At 39.6% G+C, this 19,887-nt stretch overlaps 1 protein-coding gene across 31 annotated transcripts in view; it reads left to right on the top strand.

Moving 5' to 3' along the window:
* The window catches only part of RBFOX2 (RNA binding fox-1 homolog 2), a 289,290-nt gene that overhangs the window by 71,287 nt on the left and 198,116 nt on the right, over positions 1-19,887 (top strand). For 19 of the 31 annotated variants that reach the window (XR_014083844.1, XM_081597014.1, XM_081597021.1 and 16 more), the window contains exon 2: positions 12,948-12,998. The exons of 2 other annotated variants lie outside the window; for them this stretch is intronic. Coding sequence is in view for 28 of the 29 variants with exons in the window: in XM_081597014.1 (XP_081453140.1) it covers positions 12,948-12,998 (51 nt within the window). In the remaining variant the exon portion in view is untranslated. Of the gene's footprint in view, positions 1-12,947; positions 13,003-15,602; positions 15,746-19,887 lie in introns of all 31 variants that reach the window. 10 more of the 31 variants (XM_081597050.1, XM_081597056.1, XM_081597046.1 and 7 more) reach the window with 2 other exon arrangements.

The following is a 19,887-nucleotide window of genomic DNA, read 5'->3' as shown; positions in this document are numbered from 1 at the left end:
CACAAGCTGGAATCAAGATTGCCGGGAGAATTATCAATAACCTCAGATATGCGGATGACACCACCCTTATGGCAGAAAGTGAAGAAGAACTGAAGAGCCTCTTGATGAAGGTGAAAGAGGAGAGTGAAAAAGTTGGCTTAAAGCTCAACGTTCAGAAAACTAAGATCATGGCATCTGGTCCCATCACTTCATGGGAAATAGATGGGGAAACAGTGGAAACAGTGTCAGACTTTATTTTTTTGGGCTCCAAAATCACTGCTGATGGTGACTGCAGCCAGGAAATTAAAAGACGCTTACTCCTTGAAAGGAAGGTTATGGCCAACCTAGATAGCATATTTAAAAGCAGAGACATTACTTTGCCAACAAAAGTACGTCTAGTCAAGGCTATGGTTTTTCCAGTGGTCATGTATGGATGTGAGAGTTGGATGGTGAAGAAAGCTGAGCGCTGAAGAATTGATGCTTTTGAACTGTGGTGTTGGAGAAGACTCTTGAGAGTCCCTTGGACTGCAAGGAGATCCAATCAATCCATCCTAAAAGAGATCAATCCTGGGTGTTCATTGGAAGGTCTGATGTTGAAGCTGAAACTCCAATACTTTGGGCACCTCATGCGAAGTGTTGACTCATTGGAAAAGACCCTAATGCTGGGTAGGATTGGGGGCAGGAGGAGAAGGGGACGACAGAGGATGAGATGGTTGGATGGCATCACCGACTCGATGGACATGGGTTTGGGTAGACTCCGGGAGTTGGTGATGGACAGAGAGGCCTGGCGTGCTGCGAGTCATGGGGTCGCAAAGAGTCGGACACGACTGAGCGACTGAACTGAACTGAACTGAACTGACCTTTTGTGTCTGGCATCTTTCATATACCATCATATTTTCAAGGTTCATTCATGTTATAGCATATCTCAGCACTTCATTCCTTTTTATAGCCAAATAATATTCTTTTGTATGTATATACAATAATTTATTTGTTCATTGATGGACATTTATGTTATTTCCCCCTTTCAGCTCTTTTGCATAGTGTGTACAAGTGCTTGCATGAGTACTTGTTTTTAATTCTTTGGGGAATATACCTAAGTGGAATTACTGGGCCATGTGGTAGTTCTATGTTTAACTTTTTGAAGAGCTGCCAAACAATTTTCTGTAGCAGCTGCACCATTTTATATTTCTACCAGCAGTGTACAAGGGTTTGTCAATTTATTTTTAATGAGGAACACAATACGATGGGGAAAGTAAAAAAGAAAATATGTGTGGCCTTCGAGTTTATTAGAGCTTTGTATCTCAGATTTTGCCTGATGGACTTATTAAATATTTAGCATCATTTCAGTAGCAAGAATGAGATTTAGCTCAAGGAAATGTATCTAATCTATTTTAAGTGGTGAACAGACTGAGAAGTGAAGATCAGAGAAGTGAAAGAAGGGAAATTTAAATAGACTGTAAAATTCCTTCAGGGCAAAGGCCCCATTCATCTTTGTGTCCTCTGCATTTAATAAAATACTTGGCATGTCACAGGCTGTATTAGGAGGTCCTCAAGACTACCCCAGCTCCACTGATTCGCTAGGATTTACAGAATTCAGTGTCTAGATATACTCATGGCCATGATTTATAGAAGTGAGGATACAAAACAAAATCACCAAGGGAAAAAGTGCATGGTGGTGAAGTGCAGAAGAAATCAGATTCCATCCAGCTTTCCTCTCAGTGGAGTCACACGGGGTGTGCTTCTCTGCTTCAGCCAGTGGTGGCAATGTTGTCTACCGGGGAAGCTCATTAGAGCCTTAGTGGGGGAATTTTTCTTTCTGGGGCATGGCTGGGAAGGGTTGTACACTTAGGCACCCTCTGCTTAGCATGTGCTCGGATTCTTGACTCCCAGAGGGAAAGCAGTGTTCAGCATCAACCATATGGTTTGCACAATTTAGGCACAGTGAGCCACTCTTAACTGGTTCTGGGAATAGAACCCTCCTGAAATCTAATAAGTTTCCAGGCACCAGTCAAGGCCAACCTTGGAAGCTGCCCTTTCTAAGTATAGCAGGCAGAACTGCTTTGTTCATTCTTCTCCAGGACATAGATGTTTAGTTCTTTAAAAAGTGTTGCTAGGTTCTGTGAAGAAAAATAAATGTTATAGTAGGGAACCAGCAGGGACTGGAGTGTCAGACCAACCTGGATTTGCATTATCATAAACAAATTGCTTCATTTTCTAAGCCTGTTTTCTTACTGTTGAGAGATATATTATAGAGTTTTAGTGAGAATACAGAGTGATAATGTATAGAGAATATGAAACATAATGACTGTCCTGTGTGAAATCAGTGGCTATTAGCATTTTGTTTCAGCTCATCTGTACCAGTCTGGGTCCAATCAGGACAAAGAGACTATAAGTAATTTAAACAAGGAATTTAACATAAAGAATTATTTACTGTAACAGCAGATCAAAGTAATAAGGGATTGGCTTGTAACGAGTAGAGCGAACTCTAAGGAATAACAGATGTAACAGATATACTGTAATAATGTGATCGATAGATGATAATATATCATTAATATAAAATTAATTTTAATATAAATTAATATTATAAAATTATAATAGCAACCAGCCCTAGGGCTGAGATAAAGCACCCCCAAAATGAACTGGCTCTTAAAAAAAAATGGGATATTTGGGGTGGAAGTGGTGAATGTAGCAAAGAGGTATTGGCTTTAAGTTTTCTTGTTGGGGAGGTGGGATGAATTACTTTATGTTTTGTTTTATTATGGGCTTCCCTGGTGGCTCAGATGGTAAAGAATCCTCTTGTAGTACGGGAGACCTGGGTTCGATCCCTAGGTTGGGAAGATCCCGTGCAGAAGGAAATGGCAACACACTCCAGTATTCTTGCCTGGAGAATCACCATAGGCAGAGGAGTCTGGTGGACTACAGTCCATGGGGTTGCAAAGAGTTAGACATGACTGAGCGACTAAGCACAGCACAGCATATAGTAGTGTGAAAGTTTAGTTTGCCAGTTACCTATTGCACTTTCTGTTGGGACTGTGTTATTAGATACCACCAGGTTCGTATCCCTTATAAGTCCTCTTATCTTTGGGTACCTTGAGCCTTGTATGGTTTGGACGCAGAATGATGATCTGTGGTTGTTAAGCAGTCTCTTCCTGACTCAGAAGTACTTGTTGCTAGGGTTGGTTTTTGTACGTGATAACATGTGGAACTTAGCTGCCTCTTCAGTTCCTGTGGTGTTCTCTTCCATGTCCCCGTTCAAAAATAGGCTTACTGCTTCAAGTAACTTGGGCTGCAAAACGAAGGTATTGAAATACCCTGTGAAACTTGATTTGCTTTTCTTCCCTAGCCAATATGGTCTAAATCAATTTTTCCTTCCATTGTTAAATGTATGTAAGGTAATATGAAATTAATTTTCAACTGAGAGTAAGTAAGTCAATGAAAAACTTAGTACCATTGACCAGGCTTGTTTGTTAGAGGACAGCTTCATTCTTACTTTCCTTTGCTTCGTTTTCCTTTTCTCTTCCCAAATTGCCTGATGGCGAGAACTTCTTTTGTTCCAGTCTCAGTATTTTTCTTCCTCTTCCATTTTGTGAAGTGGGTTTGATATTGTTAGATACAAAAGAAAGACAGTAAGGTGGGTTAAATTTTTTTTTTCTAATTGCTTAATGTAGCTTTCTTGTACATTTTCAGTTTTGTGCTCCTGTTCCTAGACAACCTTCATCACTGATAGAAGCCAGTAAAAAAATACTCTTGTGATAAATCTCTGGCTGCTGAACACATGGCCTGTTAAGTGGGTGAAACCAGGGGAGGCCGGCAGAGTTGTGTCTTCCTTAGACTCCTCAGAGTTTTTTTGATGGTTGCTTAGGATTTATAGCTAGTATGTTATATCACTACTGTATTTCTGTATGGAAAGCAGGACTTTTTTGATCTTCAGTGTTATTAAGTCCTCTTAGTGCCTCTCTTTTAAAAAACATGCTTAAGTAGGCTGCCCTATTGTACCTCCTAGGTGCAGTATTCTAGGTGATTTTAATTTGGAATGCACAAATATATTGGCCCTTTGTATGTTTCTAATCATTTAGAAATGATGTTGATGATTTTCAGAATGCATTTAGAAGAGTTGTTTTAAAATCCACTGTGTCTTTTCAGCATTCGTCAGTCCTTGACAGTGTGGAGATCCTGTCCTCCGATATGAGATTAGAGGCTATTACCCACTCACTGCCCACTCCCCACTCCAGTACACACGTTTCCAGAAGATCTTATGGAGTCCTGTAGTTCTTTTTATAGATGTTAGTTGTGTTATCAATCACATTATCTTGTTATTATTATGACTTAGAGCTCCTCAAGGGCAGGGATACCAGCACTGTACTTGTCATAAAGCAGTTGTTAAATCCACTTTTACTGAATAAATGAAGAATGCTTCTGCTTAAGTGGATTCTTCAAACATAGATGCAGTGGGAGCTTCTAAGCAGCCAGTGAAGAATATAAAAATCAGGTAATATTTTTCTTCACTTCTTTCAGTGTTCGTTGTACATGCACGATCCATCACAATTACTCTATTTGTCAGTTACATATATTAATTAATCAGAAGCTTCTAAACAGATTTAATTGTTGACCTGTAGTAAAATTCTTATGGTTGGTATTTTATTTCTTACATGTTCTTTTTTTTTTTGAGCAGCTTCTATGTCTTGGCAGTCATTTTCTAAGTCTTCCAGTCTTACTAGGTCAATAACTCTTGCTTATGGCAATACAGCTGCTAAAGCCTTTCCTCTTTGGAGTTTAAACACATCTGATTTCTGTCCCATCTGTTCCATGTAATTTCATCTCCGCTTTAAATTTGTTATTAATGTATAACTCAATCACTTTGCCATACACCTGAAACTAACACAACATTGTTAGTCAACTGTACTCCAATATGAAATAAAAAAATTTTAAAATAATACATTTCAGCAATTATTTTTACTCTGATTAAAAAACGCAGATCTGCACGTTTTTACACAATTATATCAATCTCTCCCAGGACCAGTACTGGTTTGTACAGGTTGTCATGAGGTAATAGAGTACTAGGTATAGACCTGAATGTGAAGGCAGCTCGACCACTATCATTACCTGTTTGGCCTTCAGCAAACCACTTAATCATTCTGAAATTCAGTTTTGTCATCTGTAAAATGAGGGTTATGAAACCCATTTTCTGCATTGTGAGGACTAAATAAGATTATATGAAGGTGTTTCTGCACACAATACCTGTTTGTATAAACCATTATGAAACACTGGTAATAGTGACTATTTTGGTTCTTAATAGATGAATTTTGCATGTTGTATATTCAGATAATTCCCATAGAGCAAGCCCTGTCAACCTTCCACAAATCTTACTCTTCTCCCTAGAGGGAACCACTGTTAGAACTTTGTTGTATATCCTTCTAGATCTTCTCTGTGCAGTTATTTATGATTTTATATTCATGTAGAAATACCTCTTTTGAATTGTGATTTAAAGGAATAGCATACTGATTTGTTTTGCTGTCATTCCCTTCTCCAGGGGATCTTCCTGACCCAGGGACTGAGTCCCAGTCTCCTGCTTTGCAGGCAGATTCTTCACCGTCTGAGCTATCAGGGAAGCCCATAGAAATACCTCTTTTGTATTGTGATTTAAAGGAATAGCACACTGACTGTTTTGCTGTCATTTAGTATGACTTGAGATAGTTTGTTGAGATTTTTTTACCTTTTAAAAAGCTTACAGAGTTCAACAGAGGATGTTGAAACAATACAATAGTTGATAACACTATTTCCCGATAATTGAGGTTCTTTTTAGTTTTTCAGTGTTGCAAACAGCACTGAATTAAAAAACCTTTGCAGTTGCATTGTTAAAGTCTATAAGAAATGGTGTTTAGTAGATGTATAGACTCCAGAACAAACAAGGCTCTTGGGGATTTTGGAAGGATCCTTTTTCTTTTTGTTATGGTCCAACATGCTGCTTTGAACACAAGTTCAAGTGATTCTCTAGAGTAGAAAAAGAAATCAGAGATATGAAATTACAAAAAGCTATGGTGATGGAATTCCAGTTGAGCTATTTCAAATCCTGAAAGATGATGCTGTGAAAGTGCTGCACTCAATATGCCAGCAAATTTGGAAAACTCAGCAGTGGCCACAGGGCTGGAAAAGGTCAGTTTTCATTCCAATCCCAAAGATAGGCAATGCCAAAGAATGCTCAAACTACCGCACGGTTGCACTTATCTCACATGCTAGTAAAGTAATGCTTAAAATTCTCCAAGCCAGGCTTCAGCAGTACATGAACCGTGAACTTCCAGATGTTCAAGATGGTTTTAGAAAAGGCAGAGGACCAAAGATCAAATTGCCAACATCTGCTGGATCATCGAAAAAGCAAGAGAGTTCCAGAAAAAACATCTATTTCTGCTTCATTGACTATTGCCAAAGCCTTTGACTGTGTGGATCACAGTAAACTGTGTAAAATTCTTTGAGAGATGGGAATACCAGACCACCTGAACTGCCTCTTGAGAAACTTGTATGCAGGTCAGGAAGCAACAATTAGAACTGGACATGGAACAACAGACTGGTTCCAAATAGGAAAAGGAGTACATCAAGGCTGTATATTGTCACCCTGCTTATTTAACTTATATGCAGAGTACATCATGAGAAACGCTGGGCTGAAGGAAGCACAAGCTGGAATCAAGATTGCCGGGAGAAATATCAATAATCTCAGATATGCAGATGACACCACCCTTACAGCAGAAAGCGAAGAGGAGCTAAAGAGCCTCTTGATGAAAGTGAAAGAGGAGAGTGAAAAAGTTGGCTTAAAACTCAACATTCAACAAACGAAGATCATGGCATCCGGTCCCATCACTTCATGGCAAATCGATGGGGAAACAGTGGAAACAGTGGCTGACTTTATTTTTCTGGGCTCCAAAATCACTGCAGATGGTGATTGCAGCCATAAAATTAAAAGACGCTTACTCCTTGGAAGGAAAGTTATGACCAACTTAGCATATTAAAAAGCAGAGACATTACTTTGCCAACAAAGGTCTGTCTAGTCAAGGCTATGGTTTTTCCAGCGGTCATGTATGGATGTGAGAGTTGGAGTATAAAGAAAGCTGAGCGCTGAAGAATTGATGCTTTTGAACTGTGGTGTTGGAGAAGACTCTTGAGAGTCCCTTGGACTGCAAGGAGATCCAACCAGTCCATCCTAAAGGAGATCAGTCCTGGATGTTCATTGGAAGGACTGATGTTGAAGCTGAAACTCCAATACTTTGGCCGCCTGATGTGAAGAGCTGACTCATTGGAAAAGACCCTGATGCTGGGAAAGATTGAGGGCAGGCTGAGAAGGGGACGACAGAGGATGAGATGGTTGGATGGCATCACCGACTCGATGGACATGGGTTTGGGTGGACTCCGGGAGTTGGTGATGGACAGGGAGGCCTGGCGTGCTGCGATTCATGGGGTCGCAGAGTCGGACACAACTGAGTGACTGAACTGAACTGAACTGATCTGTGCTTTATTCTTCTCTTTGCCACTTTCTCTTCCCTCTCTCCCCATCATCCTAAAACCATGCCTGATAGATTGCTCAGTATCATCATCTTTATCATTAGCATTGTTAAAATCTGGAGGGAATGGTGTTGCAGTAAATGCATGGACTCCAGAACAAACAAGGCTCTTGGGGATTTTGGAAGGAGTCCTGTTCTTTTTGTTCTGGTCCAAGCTGCAGGTGGGCTTCCCAGGTGACTCAGTGCTAAAGAACTTGCCTGCCAACGCAAGAGATCTGGGTTTGACTGCTGGGTTGAAAAGATCCCCTGGAGATGGAAATGGCAACCCACTCCAGTATTCTTGCCTGGAGAATCCCCATGGACAGAGGAACCTAATCATGGGGTCACAAAGGAGTTGGACATGACTGAGCAACTAAGTAACAGCAACAAAGCTACAGGTGTCTCCCCTGTAAAAATTAGTGTGAGAATAGCCAGCCAACATTGCCTATTATTATTATTTTTAAATAAGAAGTTTATTAACCTATAATTCACAGACCATAAATCTCACCCTTTTAAAGTGTTTTTAGTGGTGTTTAGTGTTTTGGGGTTTTCAGCAAAATCAGAGTTGTGAATCCATCACTAATTGCAGAACATTTTCGTCACCAGAAGTAAAACACAGTACCCATTAGCAGTCACTCCCTTTAGTCCCTAGACTACTGATCTTCTTTCTTTCTCTATGGATTTGACCATTCTGAATATCTCCTATAAATGAAATTATAATTTGTGGCTTTTGTCTCTGATTTTTTTCACTTAGCATGATGATTTTAAAGTTCATCTTTGTTTTATCAATACTTCATTCCTTTTTTATTGCTAAATAATACTCAGTTATACATATACAACACTTTGCCTCTCCATTCATCAGTTGATGGACATTTGGATTATTTCTGCTTTTTGGCTATTATGAAATAACTCTGCTATGTACATATTTGTACAAAGCTTTCTATGGATGTTTGTTTTCAGTTTTCTTGGTTACACCTAGTGTGGAATTGCTGGATCACATGGTCACTTTTTTTTTTTTTTTTTAACATTTTGAGGGATTTCTGAACTGTTTCCAAAGTGCCTGCACCATTTTGCATTCCTAACAGCAATGTGTGAGGTTCTAGTTTCTCCATATCATTGATAATACTTGTTATTGTCTGACTGTTTGACTGTAGCCATCCTAGTGGCTGTGTTTTCTCATTATGGTTTTGATGTGCATTTTCCTAATGACCAACAGTGTTGAATATCTTTTCATGTGCTTATTGGTCATTTGTATATCCTCTTTGGAGAACTTCCTATTCACAACTTTTGCCCATTTAAAAATTTGGATTATTTGTCTAAGAGTTCTTTTATGTTCTGAATACAAGTCCCTTGTTGGACAAAGGATTTGCAAATATTTTCTCCCATTCTGTTGTCTAACTTGATGGTATCTTTTCCTCCCCAGCTGTATTGAGACATAATTGGCATTAACATTGTGTAAGTTTAATGTGTACAATTTGTTGGTTTGATACACTTGTATATTGCAAAATGATTAATACCATAGCTGTAACTAACACCTGCATCATGTCACATAATTATCTTTGTGTATGTCTATGTGGTGAGAACATTTACAGCCTATTCTCTTAGCAAAGTTCAAGTATATCATACAGTCTTGTTAACTGTAATCACTGTGTGTGTATTAGATCCCCCAAAATGATGGTGTCCTTTGAAGTACTTAAGTTTTAAGTTTTGGTGAAGTTCATTTAATCTGTTTTTCCTTTGTCACTTGTGTTTTTGTAGTTATATCGAAGAAACCATTACTTAATCAAAGGTCACGAAGATTTCCTTTGTTTTCTTCTAAGTGTTGTATGATTTTAGGTCTATGATCTGTCTTGAGTTAATTTTTATATGGTGTAAGACAGAGTTCCAGCATTGTTCTTCAACACGAGATATCCAGGTGTTCCAGTACCATTTGTTGAAAAGGCTATTCTTTCTTCCATTGTTTTTCTTGGCACACGTTTTAAAACTCAGTTGATCATAACTGCAAGGGTTTATTTCTGGACTCTTAGTTGTACCTCATTGGAGAAGGCAATGGCACCCTACTCCAGTACTCTTGCCTGGAAAATCCCATGGACAGAGGAGCCTGGTAGGCTACAGTCCATGGGGTTGCTAAGAGTCGGACACGACTGAGAGACTTCACTTTCACTTTTCCCTTTCATGCACTGGAGAAGGAAATGACAACCCACTCCAGTATTCTTGCCTGGAGAATCCTAGGGACGGCGGAGCCTGGTGAACTGCCGTCCATGGGGTCGCACAGAGTCGGACACGACTGAAGCGACTTAGCAGCAGCAGCAGCAGCAGTTGTACCTCATTGGTCTGTATGTCTGTTCTTAAAAGTATTACACTGTCTTGATTACTGTAGCTTTGTAATGTGAGCCCTTCAACTTTGTTCTTTCTCATGATCATTTTGGCACCTATCAGTTGTTTTTGTTTTGGCACCTATCACTTTTAAAGACAATTATCTTTGGTGTACTCTATTTGGGAAGACAGTTTATAAATGTCCAAAATAGAGACTTAGGAATAAAAAAAGAGAACTTGAATTGTCTATGAATCAGCAACTGAATGCTTAACTTGTTCAGTCGCTCAGTCATGTCTGACTCTTTGTGATCCCCCTGGACTGCAGCACGCCAGGGTTCCCTGTTATTCATCATGTCCTGGAGCTTGCTGAAACTCATGTCCATCGAGTCAGTGATGCCATCCAACCATCTCATCCTCTGTCGTCCCCTTCTCCTCCTGCCCTCAATCTTTCCCAGCATCAGGGTCTTTTCTAATGAGTCAGCTCTTCACATCAGGTGGCCAAAGTATTGGAGTTTCAGCTTCAGCATCGGTCCTTCTAATGAATATTCAGGATTGATTTCCTTTAGGATTGACTGGTTTGATCTCCTTGAAGTCCAGTTCAGTTCAGTCATTCAGTTGTGCCCGGCTCATTGTGACCCCATGGACTGCAGCACGCCAGGCTTCCCTGTCCATCACCAACTCCTGGAGCTTATTCAAACTCAAGTCCATTGAGTCTGTGATGCCATCAAGAGTCTTCTCCAGCACCACAGCTCAAAAGCATCAATTCTTCAGCATTTAGCTTTCTTTATGGTCCAACTCTCACATTCATACATGGCTACTGGAAAAACCATAGCTTTTGACTATAAGGACCTTTGTGGGCAAAGTAATTTCTCTGCTTTTTAATACGCTGTCCAGGTTTACCATAGCTTTTCTTCCAAGGAGTGAGTGTCTTTTAATTTTGTGGCTGCAGTCACCATCTGCAGTGATTTTGGGGCCCAAGAAAATAATGTCTGTCACTGTTTCCACTGTTTCCCCCTCTATTTGCCATAAAGTGATGGGACTGGATGCCATGATCTTTGTTTTTTGAATGTTGAGTTTTAAGCCAGCTTTTTCACTCTCTTCTTTCATCTTCATCAAGAGGCTCTTTAGTTCCGCTTCTCTTTCTGTCGTAAGGGTGGTGTCATCTGCATATCTGAGGTTATTGATATTTCTCCTGGCAATCTTGATTCCAGCTTGTGCTTCATCCAGCCCTGCATTTCACATGATATACTCTGCATATAAGTTAAATTAGCAGGGTGACAGTATGCAGCCTTGACATACTCCTTTCCTGATTTTGAACCAGTTTGTTGTTCTATGTCCAGTTCTAACTGTTGCTTCCTGACCTGCATACAAGTTTCTCAAGAGGCAGGTCAGGTGGTCTGGTATTCCCATCTCTTTAAGAATTTTCCACAGTTTGTTGTGATCCACACAGTCAGAGCCTTTAACGTGGTTAGTGAAGCAGAAGTAGATGTTTTTCTGGAATTTTCTTGCTTTTTCTATGCTCCAACGGATGCCTAATAATTTCTGATTATTGAACCTCATTTATTTATTTACATATTCTTTTGAATGTCCAGCATGTGTTAGACACTGTGCTTGACTGTGGGGAAATCATAATGAACAAGACATGGGGTCTATGCAGGGAGCTTAAGTTGACACCTTGCTCTCATGTTTTTTGAAAGGAGTGTGGACTTTTGATGATCAAAGATGTAGATAAAATCAAAGCAGATGTACCATTAGATGGAAGGTTCACTCTCTGTCATAAAAGAAGGTCCTTATCAATGAAAATTCTTCTTAACTTATCTTCTGCTAGTAGGAGTGGAAATACAAATGAAGAGGATGAATACCTTTCAGGTAGCTGTATTGAGCACCTTGAAAAAACTACAAAAACAGTATTTTCTCATTTACATCTTTGTGTGCATGTGTGTCTCCTCCCATTTTAAAGTTCCCTTGGAGGGAGGGGTCTTGTTTTATTCATCTTTCTTACTCTGTCAGTCATCTAAACAGTTCTTTCAAAATATTAGATATTCAATGTATGTAAACTGAATGACTGAATGAGTCAAGTAAGCCATTTATTGAGTGCTCATATTGTATGACCTTATATTATACTAAGTTAGGGTTTGCATAGCTTCTAGTGGTTACTATTCTAGCCCTCAAGGATCTTGATTTAATGGTTAATGTGAAGATCAGACACTCAGTATGACATGTGTGTGTGCATGCTAAGTCACTTCAGTTGCGTACAACTCTTCACGATCCCATGGACTGTAGTCCACCAGGCTCTTCTGTCCATGGGATTCTCCAGGCAAGAATACTGGAGTGGGTTGCCATGCCCTCCTCGAGGGGTTCTTCCTGACCCAGGGACTGAACCCATGTGTCTTATGTCTCCTGCATTGGCAGGCAGGTTCTTTACCACTGGCGCCACCTGGGAAGATCTACTCAGTATGATACACCTTTACAAAAAGATGAATTAAATTATAAATAATGTGGAAAGTAAATTGTGCAAATAACCTAATAAATTTAACACATATACATATTAGGAGTCACTTGAGTCCATAGGATGTAGGATGGTAGAGGAAGTCTGGAACAGGGGCAAAACTGAAGGAAAGCAGATTGATAGAGGGAAGGGACAAAACTTGTCCAGGTCAAGAGGCAGTTCTCAGTAGGGGTGATGCTGTCCCCTTCCCAACGAGGGTACTTTTGGAAATATGTGAAGGTTTTTCATTGTCCAGTGTTCAGGAGTGCTACTGGCTTTTGGAGTTCGGGGGCCAGACATGCTGGAGTCCCATAGTGTGAAGTTAGGAGTTGATCTGCTTCAAATCCCTGGAGTGCTCTGTTGGAGAGGCACTGAGAAGCAAACATTTAGCTGGACGAGGAGGAACATAGTGCTTTATGGATAGTGCTCCTAAGCAAATACTGCTTTTTATTTGTTTCTGTTTTTTTTGCTATCCTGCATGCTGAACTCAGAGAGGTATATAGATAGAGTGGAGTAGAGCAATGGAACACCTTAGGAACTACTGCAGGAATTTATGTCTGATCATTTTGGATGATTCTGATGATTCTTAACACTGTCTTTTGTCTTATGGTATTCTTTTCTTTTCTTTGTCTCAGAATGAGCCTCTGACCCCAGGTTATCATGGATTCCCAACACGGGAGAGCCAGGTTGGTATAAGTTGTTTATAACTCAGATGTGGTGTGTATGTGTTTTATCTAAGAATGCTACATGATAGAGAGCATTTCCTGGAATTGTTTATTTTGGAGAGTGATTTGGTTAGTTTCAGCAATGAATTTACATTAGCGATATATAAAACATTTCTTAACCCTAAAGGTATTGTAATCACATTATTGAAATTGTGGATATTATGGGGGAAAGTCACTCAAGCACAGTTGTAATTGCTTTTGTTTTTTCTTCTACAAGCTACATGATAATTTTTTAACCACATTTTCTTGATGTCTCATAATTTTGTGTTGGACTTGTCTGTTTATTCCCAGCCACTTAGCCCCTGCCTGCACAGATTTTTGGAGTCCCTGCAGTAATCAGCAACAAGAAAATTCCATTCTTGTCCCTGAGGGAATTCAGCCTTATTGTTTTAATCAGGGAAGTTTCTGCTGCCTTTCTTTGTTAGATAGGGAGGATGATTGGAAAAAGCCCAGGCCCCATTTGTGGGTTAGAGCAAAACTGTCTCCCGCCAAGACATCCTCAGTATGGTTTAGGCAAGGGTGTAAAATGCCTTCCCTGTCCGTGTGCTTTTCGGATCTGGTGAAGCTGACAGAGTTAGGGTAGAACAGGTTAGGCTGCCTCAGAGAAATGATGTAAGACACCTAGCCTCTGGAATTTACCTTCTGCTCTTTGGAGATATTGATACTCTTCAGGAGATTTAAAAGGGTAGCTCCTAGAAATATCTCTGAATTTCTAGCCATCATTTGTATCTTTGAATGCCTATCCACTATTCCTTATAGGGTTGTCCAAAAAAGCCACCATTATTAGACTTGTCCAATAATGCACATTAAGGGATGTGCATTATCAGAATGCTAGACCAGGGAGTTGACCTAGTTCCCCTTCCTAGAACTTAATTAAATCTCATCAAAACCCCTGAAGCTGAGCTTAAAAACCAGGATGGCGCCATAATCAGCAGTCACTATTTGAGGGCCTCCCAGATTTGGAAGTATTGGCTCGGTTCTTGCATTTTTGATGTTGAGTTGGCATCAGACTGGTCCAGGTAGGGTATGGCGAAAAGGAGGGGAGAGAAAGTACTTTTCCTCTCTGTGTTCATCTCCCAGTGGGATCCCTGTTGGCACTGAAGGTCATTCCTATGGGAGCTTTTGGTGAAAGAGATGGTCATTTACCCCAGACCTAAAGATAATGTAGAAGGTCTTCCCTTTTTCTTTCTGGTTTAGATTTGCCCTAGAGCTTCTGTAAGCTGTGAAATTCATGTCCTTAGATAGCAGTTCTATATCCTGGCCATATAACAGAAAAGTACCATTGCCTGGAGATCTAGGCCCCAGAGATTCTGATTAAGTGAGTCTAAGATTGGCCTTAGCCATTCAGGTATTTAGAAATTCCTCCAGGTGATTTTTGCAGCCAAAGTAAAAAACTACAATCCTCTGGACTGCTTTGAAATTAGTGACATTTTCTATTTCACCCTGTACTTTCTACCTAGGACCTTTAAAACATAAGGGATCGTGGTCAGTCTCTGAATCTACTTTTGTATACTAACGCAAATATTTTATAAATGTTGTTTATTTTGGATATAGGCTTATTTTAGATATAGGAAGGTAAAACTAATTGAAGTTAAGTATGGGGAACAGACTTACGAAGTTTAAAAGAATCTGAAAAGGTACTGTATAATATATCTTCCTGTGGGGATTACAGATCAATAAGGGATTAAGCAGAAGGAATTAAGAGGAATTTGTTAAAGCCCAAAAAGTAGTCTCTGCTTGCTATGCTAAGTCGCATCAGTCGTGTCCGACTCTGTGCGACCCCACAGACGGCAGCCCACCAGGCTCGCCCGTCCCTGGGATTCTCCAGGCAAGAGTACTGGAGTGGGTTGCCATTTCCTTCTCCAGGGCATGAAAGTGAAAAGTGAAAGTGGAGTCGCTCAGTCTGTCCGACTCAGTGACCCCATGGACTGCAGCCCGCCAGGCTCCTCCGTTCATGGGATTTTCCAGGCAAGAGTACTGGAGTGGGGTGCCATTGCCTTCTCCAGTCTTTGCTTAGAACTACTTTATTTTTCCTTTCTTTTGCAGTGGGACCCACTTCTGTAGCCTGCACATTTATTACTCATACTGTCTCTGCTGTGGGCCTATGCAGACCCTTTTGCTGTGGTTTAAAGCTGCTTAATTTACTTTGAGGCACATTCTGATGGTGATAGGTTTATTTTAGTTTACTTTCTTGGGTTTTATTTTGTTTTTCTGTCTGGATCTTTGAATTAAAGACCTTAGTGTAGTGCAAACAGGCAAATATTGAATGGCTGCTTGTTACATTTGATGAATACAGAATCCAAATGAATCCTGCTAATTAATGCGCCTAACCTTGTGAACTCTCACTTTGTGCTCTGCGATTTGGGAGGCATTTATCAGTGTGAAACACTGGTCACCGAGCAGCCTGAGCTGGGCAGAAGCTGAACTTGTGGTCTTTACACCTCCCCAGCGTGCTTTGGCTCAGCACATCCAGAGACCAGAGAGTGGAGGTGAAGGTGAACTTTAATTATGTGAATCTTTATTTGCTTTTCCTTGTTTTTTTGCATTTCCTTTCTAAATAAACAGGAACCATCTCCAGACAGAATTCCTCTCAGCATCTAATGGTGATTTTAAAAGAGATAAAAATGACAATCTTTGACTGTTGCAGAGTGAGGCTTTCATCAGTATTTTCTCCTCTTGTCCTCAATACCACCTCTTGAATGGATAAGGCAAGTATTTCCTTTGGAAAGATAAGGAAACAGGCACACAGAGATTAAAGTGACTTATCCAAGGTAACAATACAAGTCTGTAGCTGAATTAGCACTGAAATTTGTCCTCTGTTTTTGAGTGTCCTTTCCTCTATACTGGCCATTATTGACTTACCAAAGAAAAATGTGGTCATGTGCAGTATTTCTGCTCACTCACTTTATTTATTTAGCATTTGGGGGCTTCATAGATCCCTTGACACTAAACTATAAATCTTGGAGTCCATGACCCTGGTTAAGAATTATAACAACAAAATTCCTTAGCACTAAGTGGGCCAGCGTTTCACCGTTACGATGACCCTTTTCACCCTGTTACACACACCCCTGGTAACACATTTGAATAAAAAACCTGAGAAGGAAAGAAGAGGAGAAAAATCCACCTGTCACCTTGTAGAGGTTTTGCTTTTTTGTGCAATTTCAGCTCAGCCTTCTTTCCCAATCAGTTAACAGGCTTTCAAGGATGGCACTCCATTGCTTTTACAAAAGCACTCCGAGCACATCACAGTGCTTGGTGATGTGGTCTCTCCGTGGAAGTGGAGGAGACAGACATGTTCCAGATTAGCAGAAGTGAAAACCTGCTCAGAAAGGCTGAATGTTTTATCTCAGGCCACACAGAATTTTAGGTTGATGACACAATGTCGTGGTTTAGATTCCTAGCTCCGTGATTTATGTGTATATGCACGTGCTTATGATAGAGTTCCCAAGTGTTGATTAAGGCTGGAATATTTTGTGGGTTTGTAATGTTCTCTGAATGAGAGAATATCTGTGTGCATTAGCACCAGTGTTTTTATTCAGGAGGGACCTGGGAACAGCAGACTGATTAGAAGGGGCCTTAGTTCTACATAGAAAACTTATTATTTCTGCTAATGTTGTTTTTTTTTTATTTGCAATGGTTTTCAGGGGCCCGTAGGAACTACAGTGGGAGTCCTAAACATAGACCTTACCTGTCACCTCTTGGTGTGACTGCGTTATATCTGCTGTAATTAGGGTGACTGTATATAGTTTATCATTCAAGTTGGGGCAATTTTGAGAGAGAAAAGAGATGCTGGTGTTGAAACAGTCTTAGGCAGATCTTGATGAATGGGATGTATGGTCATCCTAGCTATGATTGAAGAAATACAGTGAGTATCCCCTTAACTGGTCCCTGGAGGAGGGCATGGCAGCCCACTCCAGTATTCTCTTCTGAAGAATCCCATGGCCAGAGGAGCCTGGCAGGCTACAGTCCATGGGGTCACAAAGAATTGGACATGACTGAGCAGTTAAGCACCCTTTAACTGGGGTGATAAGGTTTGAGATTATGGCTTGGTGCATTGCCCACACTCAACCTGTGGGCATGAAGCATTGCCATTCACATTGGAGATGAGAGCACAGACTCTTAGTAGGGTTCAGGTGTTGAATCAGCTAAGGAACCGGAATGTTAGTAAATTATTTTGCAGTTTACAGTGTGTGCTTCCATGTGTCAGTATATTCAGTTTTGATCTTCACAATAGCTCTGCTAGGAAGGTCTGACTTTATTATCCCTATTTTGTAGCTAAGAAAACCAAAGTAGAGGTTTTTTTTTTTTGAGGAAGCCCGTAGCATTGGACTAACTAGGAAAATACTTTTTTTTTTAATTAATTATTTTAATTGGAGGGTAATTTACAATATTGTGATGGCTTTTTACATACTTCAACATGAATCAGCCACAGGTATACATGTGTTCCCCCATCCTGAATCCCAACCCCCACCTCCCTACCTACCCTGTCCCTCAAAGCAGAGATTTTTAAATGAATTTCCCCTTGTCACATAGTTAGCGGCACAATTAGACTTGAGCCCTGGATTTTCAGCCTCCGTGTCTTGTAGTTTCCTCTTGTACTCTTCTGTCAACGTTCTCTCCTCTTTAAATGGGGATGTTCTCATCCTCCTGTGGCAAGATAAGATATTATGGAATTTTTGGAGAATGTAACCGCATGAAAAGTCTTCATATGAACTGGAAGTTCCTTGCATAACTTACTTCTGTCAAGTTTTCTTCCTATTTTGTTTGTTAAAATAACTTATGGTCTACAATTTATCTTTTTTTATTTTATTAATTTACTTACTTTTGCTTGCTAGCTACACTATGGACAATGGTTGTGATTTGCTGTTTAGATTAGAGAACACTGCTTTCCTGGGAGTGTCAAGAAGAACATGCCCATGAGGAATGAAATAAAACTTCCTGTTATAATTTTGGATTTTCAATATAAAGAAAATTAATGTCACAGTGTTAGACTCTGATTTTTTAAGTGCTAGTCAGTGGCTCCTTAAAAAGTTTTTTCCTTCAATTCTCTAAAAATCTGTTGAAGAACTATTATATGGACATGATAAAGTGATTCTGACAAAATGGAAATTTCAAAAAAAGATGACAGATGTGACTGAGATAATTAGGGATTTAAATTTGGAGTAGCAGCCTTACTTTTAATTTAGAGGGAAGATTGTAAATTTACCTAAGAGATTTTTATCCCAAAAGTATTTTCTTTCTTCTTGAGGGTTTTTAATTTCCCCTTTTCTCACCAGTTATCTTTTTTTTTTATCCCTGGAATGAACTTTATTTTTGTCCAGTTTTTCGCAAATGAACTTTTAGGGCTTATTTTGATTGGGAGCCATGGGCAATAGCAAGTGTGTTTTCTGTCATACTTTGTCTTGGTGACAAAGAAATGATGACTGTTTTTCTTTCCTTGGGGAGATTTGGAGTGGAGGACATAGTAAGTGTGTTCAAGGTCTAGCTCAGTGCTTTCAAGCTTAAAAAAGATAGCAATTTCTAGTAAATGATACCTTTTACATCATGACCCTGGACACTCACACACACACATACACAAACATAAGAGTTAAATTAGTCTTACCAAAATTACTTATCCATACTGTGTTCTTAGCTCTGTGATACTTTCCATTCTATTCCATTAAAAAACAAAACAAAACTGTTGATTGTGACTAACAGTTGATTGACCAGAATTGATTTCCTGAACTCACTAATGGATTGCACTTTGCAGTTTTGAAAAATAAGATTCAAGTAATTGTTGTTCTTAAAAATGCCACCCTAAAGAAACCTCATACATAGCCTTTAGCTGTCACTTTACCATCCTTTGCACACATGCGCCATTGATCTGCTTTCTGTCTATGTGAATTTGCCTCTTCTGGACATTTAATGAAAGCATAATCATACAGTATCTGGTCTTTAGTGACTGGCTTCTTTCACTTGGTATAATGTTTTCAATGTTCATCCATATTGTAGCATGTATCAGTACTTTCTTTTTTTGGTGGAATAATATCTCATTGTATGGATTTAGGAGTATGTTTATGTGAGCTTATTGCCTACTTCTGTAATTCATCTCCTACCCCTTTCTTACTTACTGTCAGCTTCAGCTGCGTTGGGCATTCTTTCCATTTTTTAACTTGTGGAGCTTGATCTCAGCTTCAGGTGGGGAATCACTGTCAGATCTGCAGTGCTCTTGACCCATATCTTCACCTTCTCATTCAGGTCACGGGGACAAAGTTTACTTCTCAGAGAAGCCTTCCCAGACCACATCAGTCTAAAGTTATCCACATATACATAGCCTGACCATTCACTCTCTCTCATTATTATCTGAAATTATCTAATGTGTATACTTTATTGTCTGTCTCTTCCACTAATATATAAATTCTATGCAAGTTGTGACATTGCTTAGAGCAGAGCTGGGCATGTAGGAGGAGATCAATAAGTATTTGTTGAATGAATAAACAAAAAATATTCTGAGTTTAATGTGAAGCTTTTGAAAGATTTTAAGCAGAGAATGACATGATCTGCTTTACATTTTTCAAAACTACATTGTGGTTGCTCTAAAGAATGAATATTTAGAGTCCCCCAACCACCTTTCCCACAAAAAAAGGCAACATTAGAACTATCTAGACGACAACTTTTTCATTTGCTGTGTTTAGTATCAGTTCCAGCTAGCACTTAGTTGTTGAATGAGAAATTTTACCCCACTGCTATTTCCCAGTTGGAGACTGGATTAAAAAGACAGATTCAGAAATAAAATGTTTCATACCTCTTTCTTTTTTTAAAATTTCTTTAAAAAAATTTTTGTATTTAAGTATAGCCAGTTAACTGTATT

Source organism: Giraffa tippelskirchi, chromosome 4 (assembly GCF_054371585.1).
Source record: "Giraffa tippelskirchi isolate mGirTip1 chromosome 4, T2T-mGirTip1v1.2.pri, whole genome shotgun sequence".
Lineage (NCBI taxonomy): Eukaryota > Metazoa > Chordata > Mammalia > Artiodactyla > Giraffidae > Giraffa > Giraffa tippelskirchi.
The sequence above is the reverse complement of the archived record's forward strand: the minus strand, read 5'-3'. Positions and strand labels throughout refer to the sequence as shown.